This window comes from Zosterops lateralis, assembly GCF_965231275.1.
Source record: "Zosterops lateralis genome assembly, chromosome: 13".
In the NCBI taxonomy this organism is placed as follows: domain Eukaryota; kingdom Metazoa; phylum Chordata; class Aves; order Passeriformes; family Zosteropidae; genus Zosterops; species Zosterops lateralis.
In genome coordinates, this window is record NC_139773.1 from 3,034,509 (window position 1) to 3,051,609 (window position 17,101).

Below are 17,101 nucleotides of genomic sequence, written 5' to 3' on the forward strand. Positions count from 1 at the left end.
TAGATGAATGAACTGGACAATGAGGATAGCAAGAAGGACACGCTGGTGGATGTCGTGTTCAAGAAAGCACTGAAGGAATTCCGACAAAACATCTTCAGTTTTTACTCCTCAGCATTGGCGGTAAGTGACCAAATGATGCATGGGACTTCCACCTCCAGAAGAAATTGGATATTTTGGGTCCTCCTGGTGGTACAGGTGTTGCCAAGCCCTCCATTTCTGGTTTGCTCATCCCAAAGGATGGATGTACTTCCTTTGTATTCAGTCCCATGATCTAAATTTGGACTAACACTTCCTCATGAGCCAGCTCACGGGATACATTGGATGTAGATTCCTGATCCTCATTACACCTTTGCTCCCAGCCAAAGGGGAGATGACAGAAAGTCGACAAACTCCAATTTGTCACCCAAAGTGCCTGGAAACCTTTGTGTTACCTTTGCTAGTGGTGGAGATGTCTGATCCTTTTTTTCCTCTCTTTATCCTACTTGGACTTTCCCCAAGCAGCTGGAAGCTGGTGAGGCTGCAATAATTGTCTGGAGAAGAAAAACTCTCCAGAAAAGTCTGGGCTGTATAAAAATCACTTTTCTTTTTGCTTCCGTTTCCTTAAAAGATGGACGATGGGAAAAGCATCCGCTACAAGGACCTCTACGCCTTATTCGAGCAGATTCTGGAGAAGACCATGAGGCTTGAGCAGAGGGACTGGAGTGAGTCTCCAGTTAAAGTCTGGGTCAATACCTTCAAAGTCTTCCTGGATGAATATATGATAGAGTACAAACCCCTGGACTACACTGCAGGGAAGGTACTTGGCACTTTTCTTAAACTCTCTTGAAGGTTTGGGAACTGTCTTTCCATGGGGTTCTGCCTCTGTAGACACCTGAGACCCTCTGTTGTCTTCTCTCCTTTAAGCTGAGCTGAACAAGGCAAGGTGTGACTCACTGGTTATGTGTCACTGGGCTCAGCCAACCCCAGATCACACTGGGCTGAGCTGGGCTCTGCCAATGCCAAGGATTAGATGTTATCTCCAGGGCAAAGCTTTCCAACTGTGGATGGCTGGAAAGGCAGCTTCTGGTGCTTCTTTAGTTCTGGGCGGGTTTGTTCAAACTTTGAGGGATGCTGAAAGAGATACACCCTCTCAAGTCTTCTGACCACTTCCCAAGTGCCCATACACGTCTCCATGGGTTGGGTTACAGGAGAAAGGGGGGACATAGGCAGTGGCTCAGGTACCATTTCTAGAGCAGTAAGAGCCTGCACTGTGTCACAGACCTGATCTCACTTCCTGCTCCATATTGTCTGTGAGGCTGACCATGGGATCAGAGGCTGGACTTGGGAGATGATGTCTGTTCTACAAATATCCCATTTCCTGGTGTTTCTGCTCTGAGTCCTCTCCAGCCACCTCTCCAGGCAGGTTTTCTTCAGAGCAGGCTGAAGTCCCCTTGGGTCACTGCTGGTGGGGTCAGAGCTGGAGCAGCAGCTACTCCCAGCTCCAAGACGAAAATAGGAAGAGCTGTCCAGGGAAAAACCAAAACCGGAGTGATCCATAGGAGAGATTTCTAGAGTTACTCTTCTGAGGCTGCAGGCGCACTGCGGGATGGGGCTGGAAGGCACTGGGCAATGTTAGATATGAGCCTTCTGTACTCTTTACTTGGCAAAATTGGCCAAAAATTAAGTTAAATCTCTTTCCACTAGGTGCCAAAAACGGAACGAAAAAAGAGAAGGAAAAAGGAAGCGGATGTGGTGAGTTAAGCCTGCACATTAAAAAAATCTAAGTCCTTGGGGCCAGAATGTCAAGAGACCAGCTTGTGGCACATCTTGGGCTGAGATCTGAATATCAGCCCTGAAAGGACATGTTAGAAAGATGTTCAAGGTAGATTTGCTTTGTTTGATGAAGGACCACTTGGGTTGGCTCTAAGAACACATCCCTCATCAGCCAAAACATAAATGTAATGTTGAGGGTTGTTAGAAAAGTGCTGAAAGCAAAGCATTCTGCTTTCTGCATAAGTTTATAGTGTATGTTTTACATCTCCGGGATCAGACATGGAGGACATTACATCTCCTGTTTTCCTGAGGGATATGATGGTAATAGGAAGGGTGCAGGTGCAGGGACAAAGGGGCCACAGATGAATAGAAAACCTTCTTAACATGAAGTAGTTGACCTGCCAAGCTCGGTCAGTTTCCAGCTTGCTTACATGGTGGTTTGGTTCCCCTACAAGATGGATGTTGGTTTGGGTTATCTATGGGGTAGCTGGGCTGAAAAAGAAACAAAAATACCAAATAAAAGTGAGAGCTAAAGTTGAAGAGCTGACTGTGTTCATCTTTCCATTTTGCAGCAGGCTGAGCACTAGCTCCCTTTTCTCACCACTCAACCTTTATCCTCCAGGTGGAAGAGCACAATGGCCACATTTTCAAGGCGACCCAATACAGCATCCCCACATACTGTGAATATTGTTCCTCCTTGATCTGGATCATGGACAGGGCTTCTGTTTGTAAATGTAAGCACCCTTTGTTTGATCCTTTTCTTGTGCTTCTGTCACAGTGGTGAGTTTGGGGATTTTGAAATGTGTTTACTGCTGTTTCCTCCAACCTCATGCTCAAATAATTTTGATTTTTGTAACACCTGAAGAGCTTTAGGGACAGGTCTTAAGGTTTCTGAAGTCAATTAGTAAGTCCATCCCAGCAGTTCTTCCTGGCACAGATAGTGAACTGAGTGTTACAAATTCCATCAGGTTAGATGGCCATCCCATAAGGTCAGACACATTTAACTGTCATAGTAGGAAAGATGGCAAAGTCAGGTATGGAAATGTGTCCCTAGGATACCTGTGGGGATCCTGACCTTGGCAAACTCATTGACTTCCCTGTTTGACCTCCAGGCACATCAATTTTTGGGGAGATTGTGAAGATGGAGGCGGGATGATGGAAAAGCCTGATCTATCTCTTTTTAGAAAAACCCAAGAGATGGATTGACCTTTCTATCATCCCTCCTCCATTTCTGTGATTAGGTTGGCAGCATCAGCCCTGGAGCATTTCAGACCCACTGTAGGAAGAATACAAAGCACGTGCCATTTCCAGTCTCAGAGGGTTTCTGTGTCTGATGGCTCAGAGTGACTCATGGATTATAGTCTGAGTTGATCTGTTTCACGGATATAAATATGGCACCTTTAATTTTAAAGGCTTCATTATTTTTGTTTGAGTTGATCTGATACAGACTTGGCCCCTGCAAGCTGCAAATCCAACATGCCTTTGACTTGGTAGTTCTGAGGAGTGCTCCTCAATTCATATGAATTCCTGTTTCTACAGCAATGTGACTTTTGGGATAATTAAACACTCCTTTTCTCCATTGCAGTATGTAAATACGCTTGTCACAAGAAGTGCTGTCTCAAAACCACGACCAAGTGCTCCAAAAAGGTAAATGTCTCTCATTGCTTTGCTTTCATTTAATACCTTGAGACAATGATCCCAAGTTTGTATAAAAATTATTTGAGATGCAAATCTTCATAGAATGCTGGAAATAACCCTCCTTTCAGCTTAGACCAGAGATCCCCAGAGGTCTCTCCAGCCAGAGTTCTGTAGATATTTTGGGAATTATGCAGTGATGAGTCACCATAGATCTGCCCAGTCATGCAGCAGATGTTGCAGTGTCGTTCCCTGCCTTGTAACCACACAGAATAATAGGAATTTCCCTAGCTTTGTAGCTTTTAAGGATTTGGAATTGTGGGGTTATTCTTGGAAATACAGGCTTTTTCTCACACTGACAGTCCTTGCTTGCCACGCTGAGCGAGGAAGGGCAGGTGGAGTATGCTCACTGCCCTCTTTAGAGAGGAGTTAAATATTGTTTACTGGATTTAAGTGTATGAGGAACAGGGAATTAGTGCAGCAGGTGATCCCATCTAACAATGAACCATCAAGATTTGATGGGTCTTTTTTAAATAGCTTATTTTGTACCCAAAAGAAGGAAGTAGAGTCAGGCTAATAATGAGTGGAAAGTTCTATCAGCTCCCTGGGAGACTTCTCAGGGGAGAACAACCTCCATGGTACACAGCCCCCAGAAAGCTGCATGAGTCCATTTTTCCCAAGGAATAATCTGAATATATACATTGGAGATGTGTGTGTGAGAATGTATTTGTATTTTGAATATATAGAGAACTTACTCTCTTTCCCTTTCTGGCATTATTTTTGCAAGAGTTTGGAACACCTCATAAGAGTTTGTGCTCTAAAATCTGGGAAGTTCATTGAGATCCCTGATTAATTTTTTCAGACATTCTTGGAGCCACCTTTGTTGTGATTTCTCTGCACAAGGAAGTTTTTTGTGCTGCACCCAAGGAAGTGAATTCACTGTGTCTTCATGGGTAGCTTTGCACTGGGCAGTTAGAAGTTCTCTAGGAAGCCTCCAGTTTCTCTGTGCTTGGTGAATTTGTGTTTTCAGGGTTGTTCTCAGTGACAGGGAGCTACCTTCCACACATCTGCTCTTAGAGGCTTGCAGGATCAATGAAAGAATGACATTGAGTGGGAAAAAGAAAAATGCAGGAGTGATTGTAAGGGGAGGCATTGCCTTGCTGAAGGTGGAGTTGCATCTCACCTTTCTTTGGCTAGGGCTGAGAATTTGTGGCAGTATTTTATTGGATCTTTTGACTTTTCCCATCCAGAATCTCCTGTGCAGGAGGACTTTCTTCACATTTGAATTTGCCAGATAACAGCTCTCCAAGAGAGCATTTGCAGCTGGCAAAAGAGCTCTTCCTGACTGGTGTATATGGGTCTCTTCATGTTCTTTTTTGGCATCTTGTTTGTTCACTGATATTTTGTAACTGTCAATGCTTCCAGTTGATCTAAACACCCAAGATTCAGATTTGCCTATTCTCCTTCATGCATATGGGTGGTGAAATCATACCTGGAGTTAGTGCCAAAGGGGCAGGAGGTGGAGGAGGACCATGCTCAGCTGCACTGGCTCTGCCAGGCTGGGAATATAACTACAGTAAGAGAGTTAAAAAAAGAAAATCCAAACTTGTCGCCTTCAAGTGCATGTCCAGAGACTGGGTTAACATTGCAAGACCTGTGTCCTGTCCCGTCCTCCTTCATTTAGACTCACACATCTCCTGGATCAGCCGAAGGACTCTGAAAGATGGGATCCAAAGCTGCAGCAGCATTGCATGGCAGCAGGATTTTAATGCCTTTTTCCCTTCTGCTGTGCAGCACGACCCCGAGCTCTCGCCACGGCAGTTCGGCGTGGAGCTGTCCCGGCTGACCAGCGAGGAGCGGGCGGTGCCGCTGCTGGTGGAGAAGCTCATCAACTACATCGAGATGCACGGGCTGTACACGGAGGGCATCTACAGGAAATCAGGATCCACCAACAAGATCAAGGAGCTGCGGCAAGGCCTCGATACAGGTAAGAGGAGGGGGGAAAGATCCTACATGGCGAGGAAAATCTCTGCAGCAGCAAAGTTGGATGGGAGGAAGATGGAATGCTTCAGCATTCCTGACTCTGGGCTGTGCAAGGAATGATTTCACATTAGCAGCTGTAATTCAGGTCACCAACTCATGTTTTTTTTGGGAGCAATCCACAAAAAAATGTCATTCTAATTGAGGGAAAGTGCTGCCTTATTTACACCCCAGCAAGAGGTGAAAAGAAATCCTGGTCCAACCTGAAGTTATTTGCCCTGGAAAATGTACTTCTCTCTAATTTTACCATGTGGAGTTGAAATCAGGTGCTGGGTTTGTTGCCATTAAAGGCACGTAAACATTTTTTATTTTAGAGTACTTAGGATAGAACAATTTGGGTTGGAAGGGACCTTTAAAGGTCACCTTGTCCAGTCTTGGGCTTTGTATTGATCATTGTCTCTTGTTCTTTTCCTTCTTGCTTCATCTGGTGCCAAACCCAGACATTGAGAACGTGAATTTAGACGACTATAACATCCACGTCATTGCCAGCGTGTTCAAGCAGTGGCTCCGAGATCTGCCCAACCCCCTGATGACCTTTGAGCTCTACGAGGAGTTTCTGCGGGTGATGGGTGAGGAGCTTCCCCCACTATCCCATTCCCTTGGTAGACGGAAATGGTGGCCACTTTTAGTGCCAAACTTTTCATTCACTCTTCAGGGCCGAACCAGCTGGTTTTGCCAAATTGTATTTACCTGGTTTCAAAGTCTGATTTTTTGGCTGTAAAGGGGTTTTTATGCAAAACCTCAGGCAATTTGATCTCAGTTTGGTGGCTTTTTGCATCATGGTTCAGCTAATTTCAGCCCTGAAGTTCTATCTTTTAAGTAGTAAAATTAAGTGTTAAGAAGTACCATTTTAAATAGGAGGAAGTAGAAGCTGCCCCTAAACACTGGTGGTTTCTCCACAGGCCTCCAGGAGAGGAAGGAGACAGTGCGTGGAGTGTACTCGGTCATCGACCAGCTCTCCCGCACCCACCTCAGCACCCTGGAGCGCCTCATATTCCACCTGGTCAGGTATGCTGGGCCTGGGCAGCTCTAGGCAAAGGCAGGATGGTCAGGATCCTTCCCACCAGAATAGCTGAGGCTTTTGCATCTGCTGTGTCTCCCAGGAGGTGGCCACGGAGCTGTTTCTCCAAGGAATGTTGTGTTGATGAATGACCTCTGCTGTGTTCTAGACACTTGGTGGTTCCTACAGCTCTGTGGTTCCCCTCACCACCGCAGGGACAGGTTTTGGGTGGAAAGGGCTGGTTGTTGCCTTGGGAATACCTGAGATGTCTTGAGGTTTGTCTTTTCTCCCTTAAAGAAGATTGCATCACAGAAATATCGTCTCCTCTCTTCATCCATGACCATATGCAAGAGGTGCAGTGGAGGTGCCTTCACCTCTGACTTCTCTCCCAATCCCTGTTTTTTCAGGATTGCCCTCCAAGAGGAGACCAACCGTATGTCAGCCAACGCCTTGGCCATTGTGTTTGCTCCCTGCATCCTCCGCTGCCCCGACACAACAGACCCACTGCAGAGTGTTCAGGACATCAGCAAAACCACCACGTAAGAGCCTGGGGCTGCGTGAGCCAGCTCCACCACCACATCACCATTCACATATTGGTAACCCCTAAGAATGTCAAATGGCTCAAAAATTGAGATATTTGAAATTAAGTGATAAACATATAGTAGTTTATTCATCTCAGTGCAAATAAATGTATCTGTATTTATATCATGAAGATATTTCAAATTCCCTTGATCCCCAAGAAGTTGTTAAATGAGGATTTTTAAGTGATGGAGGATCCCCAAGAGTGGATAAGCTTCTGTTCCTGCCTGGCAGGAAAAGGTGGAGCTTGTGCTGACATGGTTTTATAGTTAATGTAGTTCATTTTTGGCAAGCAGATCTTTATTCTTTCTTGATATTGACTTTTTTTACTGAAGGAGGTGAATTGTTTGCAGCAGTAGTAATATTAATAGATTTATTTATGGTGTTTGCCATAATTGAAAAGGTTTTACAGAGAAAAAGTGAAGCACTTGCCCAGATTCAGTTTGGCTCATACTAAATAGGTTTTAAAATAGGTACTGGAGTCAATTATAATATGAAAACCCTCCAGTGAAGGGCTGGATTTCTGAAAGAGGTGATTTTACCTCCAGTAAGTATTAAAATTGTTGAAGACCAGTTTGAAGACAAGTTTGGAGACCGGCTGGCAGGAACACCTGTCCTTTAGCAGGATTTCATTGTAGCTTCTCCCTCACACTTCAGCTCCACCACATCCTCTCATTTTATTACAAGGAAAGGACTATTTTTTCTCCAAACACCCTCCTGACAACATTAAACAGTTGGTTCAGTTACACAAGCTGCTGCAGAGTTACTGCATGCAAGTGAGTTGGAATCAGCCTGCCTTCTCCAGGTTTGTATCCCGCTACTCCCTCTTCCATGGGGGGTAAATTTCTCTGCTGGGATCCTTGATGATCTTTAATATCTCTAGGCTGTTCTTCAATGTATCCTTAGCCCATGATTACTCTTTTCAGGAGAATTCTCACGCCTCTCTGGCTTCCAGCTGGAGCTTTCCCCTCTGTGCTCTTCCATCAGGGCAGATCTTCAAAATAATCCTTTCCTTGTAATAAAATGAGAGGATATGCTAAGGGAGAAGCTACCAGGAAATCCTGTTGAAGGAAAGCCAAGACAAGACAGAGAAGCTCAGATCAAATGGCTTCCTCCTCCCATTTTGTCTTCTTTCGGGTTTTTTCTCCCTTAGTTGTGTGGAATTAATTGTCATCGAGCAGATGAACAAGTACAAGGCTCGTCTCAAGGACATCAACAGCCTGGAGTTCGCAGAGAACAAAGCCAAGAGCCGCCTCTCCTTGATCCGCAGATCAATGGTGAGGTGCCAAAGCCCTCTGTGTCCCCTCCTGTCTTCTCCTTGCCCCTGAAGCCACCCTACCTTATCTTCTCCTGCTTATCCCAGCCTCCCAAACCTCTCGCAAACTCCCACACCATCTCCACCAGGACAGGGACCCTCAGCCCCATGGTGGCTCCTCACCTTTGCAGGGAGTCATACCAAAGCACAAGGAGGTGGGAGCAGTCCTTGGAAGCGTTGTCAGTGCTGCTCAGATGTTTCTGACCAGCATGTCCATCTTCATTTGAGCTTGTTTGGTCCTGAGTTGAGTCAAGCCTTTCAGTGACCAACTCAACATCACCCCGTGGGTGACCAGGGCCATTGTTTTTTGTGCTCAGTCACATTATCTGAACCCAAAATGAGTTCCCCAAAGGCTCTCCCTGCTCCTGCACTGCCTCTTTGGGAGCCTCAAACCCATCTCATTGAGCTTCCATGCTTGTGGGGGCTGGCAGGCTGCAGATGCACCTGTGCTTGGCTTGCTGGGCTGCGGGAGAGGGACGGACCTGGTGCAGCACTGTCAGCACAGGCTTGGGCTGAGGAGCTGAGCAGCCCCTCTGCTTGGACCTGCCCCCTGTGATCCTCAGGGGCACGTTGCTTCTGCCTTTTTGGGGATGAAATCCAAGCAAGGGGTTGCCCAAGATTGTGGAGGTGGTGTTGCAGAGCTGCCCCACTCATCTCAGTTAACCGAAAAAACCTCAAACTGAGCAAAGTGGGTTTTTGGAGGGGCAGCGGCATGTGCACTCTAACCTTCTGCTTTCCTTTTCATCTCCTCTCTAATCCAGAAGCCCGTACTAATTGCAGTTAGATTTATGAGCATAACCCGCAGTTCAATCCCGGTATGTATCAACGGCAGCTGCCGCGTCCCTCGTTGTGTGTCACCGTCGCTCATTCCAGCTCTGTCCCACCGGCCATTGTCTGTGACCTGTCCGGTCCCGCTGCTCCTGGGAGCCGCCGTTCCTCCAGCAGGTCCCCTGGGCACAGGAGTCTGGGGCCGGTGCTCGGCCATCCCTGCACGCAGCTCCTCAGAAATACCTGTCCTACTTACTTTAATTTTCTGCTTTATTTTCTTTTTTCATCCTGTGCTTCCCTCTTTTTTACTTTGCTTGACTCATCCCTTCCCACCTCAATTTCTCCTCACTCAGGATGTGTTTCAGCATCAAGTTGCTTTCACAGCACTGCTGTTTCTGAAGATGGTGAATAAAACCCTCAGCTTGGATGCCTTGGAGATCACGAGGCATCCAAAGGTCTCCTCCTCCTTCTTGGAGGAGGAGCACCACTATCCTGAACACAAGGTCAGGACACGCAGGTTTGAATGAGGAGGAGACCATTATTCCCCAACTTCATCCCAGCTTGAGTTTGAGTTCTGTGAGATTATGACAGGCAAGAAAAGCCTGTCAGGCTTTTGGGAAGCTCGTAGGGCTGTTTCCTTTCCTAAGAGGCTCAGCCCATGATGAAAAGTTCCCTCAGTTTCCTCCCCATTCTTCCACATCATGAGTGTCAGGAGGTGAAGGAGAGCAAAATTTGAGCTCTGCTCCCCTGAGCACGGCATTTCTCAGGGGCTTAAGTCCACGAGCCAGTGGGATCTTTGGGATCTTGGAGCTTTTGGCTAATAGGATTCAGGGAGCTGTGCTTCGGCTCGGGAGCCCACGTGAAAAGTGTCATCAGAAGAACACCGGGCACAGGAGAGGCTTTGCTGACAAAGAAAGATCTCTGAGATGTGACGTTAAGAGATGAATGGGCTAAAATGGAGGAAATCTGGCTTTTAAATGGAGAAAGGGAGGATCCTTTATCCTGAAAATCTGCTCTGGGCACATGGGTTGTCAGGAAGACCCAGGGATGCTACAGTTGTAGGGATTAAATAGGGAGAGCAAAATTGAGCTGCAGCAAGCTCTTCAACCCCAAGGAGATACAGGTTCTTCCTGGGCGATGGTTGTCAGGGGAGGGCAGCAAGTCCTGGATGGACATCTCATAGTCCTGGTCATGTCAGGATCTGGAATGTAGATGAAGATGTCTGGTCATGATAACAATTAAGATAAAAGCTGTTTAATCTCTGCCAACTCCCTCATCTCCAAGAATCGTTTTTCTTCTGTTCCATGGAGCAGATCTGTGGAGCTGGTCCTCAGAAGATTAAAGCAGCTGCATATATACCTCCACCTGTACCACCAGTGTTTGAGTCCTTTTTAGGTTTCAGTATTAAAATAATGAGATGGTTTCTCAGAGCTGCATTAGAACAGAGCAAGTTCAACTGTGGGCACAGAGATCCACATTGATTGTCTTACAATGGACCACTGGAGATCCTGGTTTCTGGATCTCCTGTACATGAGACATGGCAGGGCATGGGCAACATAATTAGATGAGAGCTCCTGTTTGCTGAAGGGGTCAGTGAGACCCTTGTGATGCTCAGGAAATACCAAGGGTGGATGAGGGAAGGATGTGAGAGTTCATCCAAGGATAAAACGGGAGCCAGGTGCCCTGAAATCAAAGCCTTGGTGATGATACTCCCACTCAAAGCCACCATCAAGCTTCCCATTACACAGACTGTGGACTTTGTGGGAACCCATCCTGCTGCCAGCAAGGCTTGCTTGGACCTGGAACAAGTTGCACTTGGTCCATCAGCATCATCCTCACCACTGCCTTCCTCACCACCTCCATCCCCAGCCCCTCAAATGTGTCGAGTCCTTCTGGTACTTCTCCCAGCCTGAGGTTTTGGAGGGTCCCAGGTGCATCTGGCGGCAGATTGATCTGAGGACTGATGTCTGGGTCCTTCTTCTTCACTCCTTGGGAGAGCAATGTGGTTGGTACCTGAGTGTTTTCCCCATCACCTCGGCTGGTGGTGGTGACAGGGTTGTCTCTCTCCAGGGCAAAGGACGCGTGCGGCGCGGCGCCTTCCCCAGCCCTGCGTCCCCTGTCACCGGGCGCCTGCCCTCCGTGACGGACATCCCTGAGGAGACCATGAGCAGCGAAGAGGCCATGGAGATGGAAGTGACAGAGCAGCAGCAGGTGGCCATGCAGCAGGAGGAGAAGGTGCTGACTGAGCAGATCGAGAGCCTGCAGAAGGAAAAGTGAGTCTGGCCGAGGGTTCAAGCCACATCCCCAACCTCTAGATGTTGCTTAATATCATGTGGTTGATAACTGGAGAGCTCCACTCCTCCAGGATCTCTTGATACACATACATCCCTTTCTCCCCTCCACCTTTTTGGTCCCGTTGGGTCAATGGGTCTGGGTTGGCTTTTCAGGGAGGAGCTGACATTCGAGATGCTGACACTGGAGCCCCGCGCCTCCGACGACGAAACCCTCGAGTCTGAAGCCTCCATTGGCACGGCTGACAGCTCTGAGAATTTGAACTTTGACTCCGAAGGAGCCATCTCCGATCGCTCGGGTAAATCCAGGTGTTCCTGGGTTTATGATGGAGTCATTTGGGTTGGAAGGGACCTTCAAAGGTCATGGAGTCCACCTCCCTGCCATGGGCAGGGACACCTTCCATCATGTTTTTTTCTCACTTTGGGAAGGGTTATTTGGGACTGTTAAGTTTTTTTAAAGTTGACAGTCAGTTCAAATGCATGCAGAGAAGGGGGTTAAGGGGTGTCCCTGAGGGGGATGGGTGGGAGCAGCCAGGGCTGGTGGGGAGGTGAACATGCTTCCAGCACAGCCGCATCGTCTGGGGTGATGCTGCCTCCGCAGAGATGCTGGGAATGTTGTCCTGGCTTCAGCAGCATGTGTCCCCAGGGAGCAGGGCGGTTGGATGCTGGGTGGTGTCTGGGTGTTGACCATCCGTGGTCCTTCTGCCCCTGCAGAGAGAAGTGTAGCACTTACCTCCCTGCGCCCTGCCAAGGCCGAGGGGCCGAGCCGGCTGCGACGGCACCCCAGGATGCGGCTGGACCCGGCGGAGCCAACCGACACCCCCATCTCCTCCTCCTCCTCCTCCTCCCAATCGTCCACCTCCTGCTTGCCCCACCTGCCCCGGAAGCGCTTCCAGATGTACTCCAAATCTCCTTTTTACCGAGCGGGGGGACATGGAGAGGCCCCCGAACCCCGGGCCAGCCCTGAGGGCCCGGCAGGGCCCCTCCGTTACCCCGAGGACCGGCCGCAGTTCACCACGCGCGGCACCTTCAACCCGGAGAAAGGCAAACAGAAACTGAAGAGTGTGAAAACTTCCCCCCCAAAAACCAAAGAGCCCCTGGATGGGGGGCCTGGAGGGGGACGTAAGAGGAACCCTGAGACCGATTGCGCCGCCGCCCAACCCCTTGTCCTTCTGGGGAGCAACGAGTTCATGGTCTGAGATGCTCCAAGCCGGGGCCACGTCTATGCCGGGGCATCCAGCCCCTTGGCAGTGCTCTGATGGCTTCCTCGTTAACACCAGGAGATGAATTCTTAATTTAAAAGGCCAGGAGGGGACGGTTTTAATGGTGGCCTTAATGACTGGGGGAGGTTGAGACCTTTGGGTGGCCAGGGGTGGACAGGGATGGGAGGCAGTGGCCAGCTCCTGGCCCTTCCCCTCGGAACATCCCATGTCTCAGAGCATCCGCCGCCAAATCCTCGTGCCGAATCGCCATCGCCTGTTGGTAGGAGCAAACCAAGCCTAAAATCCCACGGGAGCACCCCGAGCCAGCTCCACTGCAGCCAAGCCCTCCCCGCTTTAACCACCTCATCCACGCCAATGCCGAGTGCATGGAAAAGTGTTAAAACCTGCCAAAAATCACCTTTTCCCTTTGTTTTTTATTTTTTAATGAGACTTAACCACCTTTCCTCTTTTTTTTTTTTTTCTGGAGATCATCAGTATTAAAAAATAATAATAATTAATAATAATCGAGGACTACTTGAAGCGGTATTTGTTTATATGCTGGTTCCCGGAGTTTCCTGTAAATATATATTTTTTTATTTTTTTTTTATATTTTTCCCCAGACAGAACTTTTTCTTTGTTTTTACTATTATTATTATTATTGTTATTATTATTATTTTTTGGGGGCTGGAGAGGAGGGGAGCAATTGGCTGAGCCATCCTTGGTGTCACCACTGGTGTCGCCAGCCATCACTCAATAAAACATGGAGTTTTATTTTCAGCAAGAAATCCCTGGAAATGCAATTAGCCCATCATAACCCATCATAGGACTAATTAACTATGCTAGTTAATGACTCAGCTTGTACTCCCTTCCCAGTTGTCTCCTCATCATCCTTGGTGGCACCTGGAGAAGCTCTGGGTACCAGAAAACCTCTGGAAAGGCAAAATCCGGAGCCCCGGGCACTAATTAGATTTATAACAGCTGCATCTGTCCTTCCAGGTGGGCTGGGCTGGGGCTCGTCCTTTCCCGAAATGCCATCAAAAATGAGGAAAATTGCAAAAAATGGAGTTTTCCTGAGTATTTTGTCTTTTCCCGGCATGCCTGGGTTTGGCTGAGCTGCTCCTCGGTCCCCTCTCCCCCTGCCCATTTGAGGGATGGTTTATTTATTGGGGTTATTTTTTATTTGATATCTGACCTTTTTTTTCATGTTATCTTTAATTTTTTTCCAACGGGGGAAGTGACAGATGCCGCAGGGAGAGTGGGAACAGCATTGACCTCAGCGCTGCATCCTGGGAGTGGAGCAAGACCAAGTCAATCACCCCCATCCATGGGGGAAAATGGGATTTTCCCAGCCCCAGAGGGGAAAATAGAGCTTCGGGGACCAACCTGGATGCACTGGGAAGGTGGATGGTGACCACAAAAGAGGAAACTCCTGGGCAGCCACTCCAAATTCTCTGGGAGCTGGGATTGCCGGGAGCATCCGAGTGCTTGGTGCCAAACCAGCCTTTTGAGCCTCTTGAACTAAAAACCCCAGAATTGTCCTTAAAATAGCCCCAGGGGAGGAGATCCTGGGGACAAATGAAGGGTCCAGCCTCATCCTCAGTTTTCTCATCCCTGTGGGATGAGAGCAGGGACATCAGATCTGGCTTGGGCAAATATATATATATATACACATATATATACATATATATATACATATATATATTCGTGTGTGTGTGTATGTATATGTATATATGTGTATATATATGTATATATATCTGATTTCTTTTGGAATATATTTATTTTCCTTATATATATTTAATCTCTATATAAGGAAAATATATTTAAGTGATATATATATAAAGAACATATGTAATAATATATATTCTATATATAAAGAAAATATACACACAAAAGAATAAATATTCTCTGTATAATTAAAATATACATAAAAGAATGTTAAGACAATTCATTTATGTATTTTCTATTATATATAGTACATATTTATATATAAATATATAAAATATTCTATATATAAAGAATACATATTTCTTTATGTATATATGCTTATATATTTATATATAAGGAAATATATATTTAAAGGAGGAGATATGTACTATATAAAGAATATTTATTACTTTATATATAAATGTATTTCTTGTCTATGTAGAAACATATTTAATGTTATATGATTTAAACATATATTTAATATATGTTTAATATGTATGTTTATATATGTTTCTTCACATACATTTATGTATTTCTTTATATAAAGAGTCTATTTCTCTGTAAAGAAATATATAAAGGAAATATATAGTATATATAAAGAAATATATTTTCTCTCTATTCTTCATATACATAAAAATGTATGGAATGCAGGGAAAATATGTAAATAAAATAGACCTCCTGACACAGATAAATGTATGGAATATATATAGAATATATAGAAAATATGTTTCTTTATATATATAAAATATATTTGTGGTTATATGTATAAAGAAAAACATATGTCAAAGAAATATATATATATATGTATAAAATCCAGCTCTGGCAGGAGCTGAGCAGGACTGGAGGGATAATGGTGTGTTCCAGGGCCCCCTTCCCCCGGCATCTCCTTTGCTCCTTCCCAGCCCTTCCCTGGCAGGATTTGGGGTCCCAGAGGGTTTTCCAGAGGGCCGAATGTACTGACTACTGGAGGGCTGCAAGGGGAATTATTGTTATTTTTCATGGAAAGTTTTCTAAGTAATTTATAAAGTCACTGCTTGTAAACTAAACAGAGTCTGTATGTAAGAGGATATATTATCCCGCATCGCCGCGCTCGGAGTCTTGTACAAACAGACAAAAACGGACAAATAAAAGTGTCATTCTGCAAAGGCCAAGAATTCCCAGTGGGACACTGTTCCTGCCACCCCCTGCCCACATCCTGGGGGTCCGGGGCTTCTTCCATTTGTTCCATGGGGTTATGAAATTGTGGATTTTCCCAATCCCTGTGTGGATGGAGCTGGGATGGGGAGCCAGGCTCCAGATCACTTCCCTTCAGATTGTTTAATGCTGGTTATTCACATTCTCATTATTTATGTTCAGAGAATTTCTATTTCTCTTGTTATTCACGTTACTTTTATTTATGTATATACAGATTATTTATAAACAAATTATTTTAATCAGATAATTTATATTTCATTTATATTTAGATAATTTATTTTCAATTTTTATGTATTCAGATTATTTCAGATTATTTCTCTTCAGTATCATTTTAGGTAGACTGTTTATATTCAGAATATTTATTTTCAATTTCTTTTTATTATTTCATTTTATTTCTGTCCACCTAATTTAATTCAGATGATGTCCAATGAGATTCATTATGTTTTTCTTATTTTTATATAGTTTGTTTATTCTCAATTTATTTCTATTTTATTATTTTGGATTATTTAGTTTTATTTTCTTTCTATTCAGATTATTTAATTAAGGAGATTTCAAAGTAGATACTTACATTCCAATAATTTACATGCATTTTATTTCTATTAACATTATTTCATTTCATTTTATTTGTATTTGTTCTATTTAGCTCCCATTTTATCCAGTCAGATTATTCATATTCATCTACTTACAGTAAGATAGTTTATTTTCAGTTAATTTCTATTCAGAGTATTTCAGTTTATTTCGTTTTATTATATTTCTATTTAAATTATTTCATTCAGATTCTTTCCAAGAGATTATTTCCAAACAGATTATTTATATTCATCTTTTTTATATTCAGATAATTTCAGGTTATTTATTTTCATTTTATTTTTATTCCTCTTTTTCTATTTATCTTACTTATATTGATTATTTAATTTGGATTATTTATACTAATTTTACTCATATTTAGTTTATTTCCATGCAGATAATTTATTTTCAAGGTACTTCTATTCAGATTATTGATTTTTATTTATTTCTATTCAGGTTATTAACATTAAGCTGTTCCCCCCCAGTCCCCCACCCAAGGGGACCCAAGTCACTGACAAGGGACTCTGGCTGCAAAACTCTCTTTATTCCGAGTATAAAATGGAGGACACAAGTGGGAGACCCCGGAACACAGGGACAAGGGTCTGTCACCACATGTCACCCCGGGCTGGGGTCACCCCTGTCCAGTGTCAGCCTGGTCTGGGATCAGCCTGAGTATGTCCCAGTCTGGTGGCACTCCCAGGTGGCACCACCTTTGGCCAGTGTCACCCCCGGGCTGGTGTCACTCCAGGGCTGACCCCACCCTTGGCCCTTGTCATCTCTGGCTGATGTCACAGCCCAGGTTGGCGTTAGTGTCCCTCAGACTGGTGACCCCTGGGTGGCAGCAGGTCCTCGCGGTGCCCTTGCCAGGGTTCCTGCAGCATTTGGGGCACCATCAGTGAGGTGCTGCCGGTGCACTGGGGACTCACCTGGGGACATCCCCCTTCTGCCCCCAGGGGAGCTGGTCCCAGCTGCCGGCAGCATTCCACAGTCCTGGACGTTGCCCCAGAGATGGGGCCATGGGCACCTTCACGCCCCAGGATGAGGAGACCCAGGGTGA

The 17,101-nt window shown here is 45.5% G+C and overlaps 1 protein-coding gene across 6 annotated transcripts in view; it reads left to right on the plus strand.

Annotated features, from left to right (window-relative positions):
- Nucleotides 1-14,459, plus strand: part of MYO9A (myosin IXA) — a 140,606-nt gene extending 126,147 nt beyond the window's left edge. For all 6 annotated transcript variants that reach the window (XM_083871017.1, XM_083871018.1, XM_083871019.1 and 3 more), the window contains 13 exons: nucleotides 4-120; nucleotides 608-796; nucleotides 1,684-1,731; nucleotides 2,375-2,486; nucleotides 3,338-3,399; nucleotides 5,182-5,374; nucleotides 5,868-5,996; nucleotides 6,330-6,435; nucleotides 6,835-6,966; nucleotides 8,160-8,283; nucleotides 11,160-11,362; nucleotides 11,537-11,679; nucleotides 12,095-14,459. In XM_083871017.1, coding sequence (XP_083727143.1) covers nucleotides 4-120; nucleotides 608-796; nucleotides 1,684-1,731; nucleotides 2,375-2,486; nucleotides 3,338-3,399; nucleotides 5,182-5,374; nucleotides 5,868-5,996; nucleotides 6,330-6,435; nucleotides 6,835-6,966; nucleotides 8,160-8,283; nucleotides 11,160-11,362; nucleotides 11,537-11,679; nucleotides 12,095-12,579 — 2,043 coding nt within the window. In that variant the 3' untranslated portion in view covers nucleotides 12,580-14,459. The remainder of the gene's footprint in view (nucleotides 1-3; nucleotides 121-607; nucleotides 797-1,683; nucleotides 1,732-2,374; nucleotides 2,487-3,337; nucleotides 3,400-5,181; nucleotides 5,375-5,867; nucleotides 5,997-6,329; nucleotides 6,436-6,834; nucleotides 6,967-8,159; nucleotides 8,284-11,159; nucleotides 11,363-11,536; nucleotides 11,680-12,094) is intronic.
- Nucleotides 14,460-17,101: the final 2,642 nt, after the last annotated feature.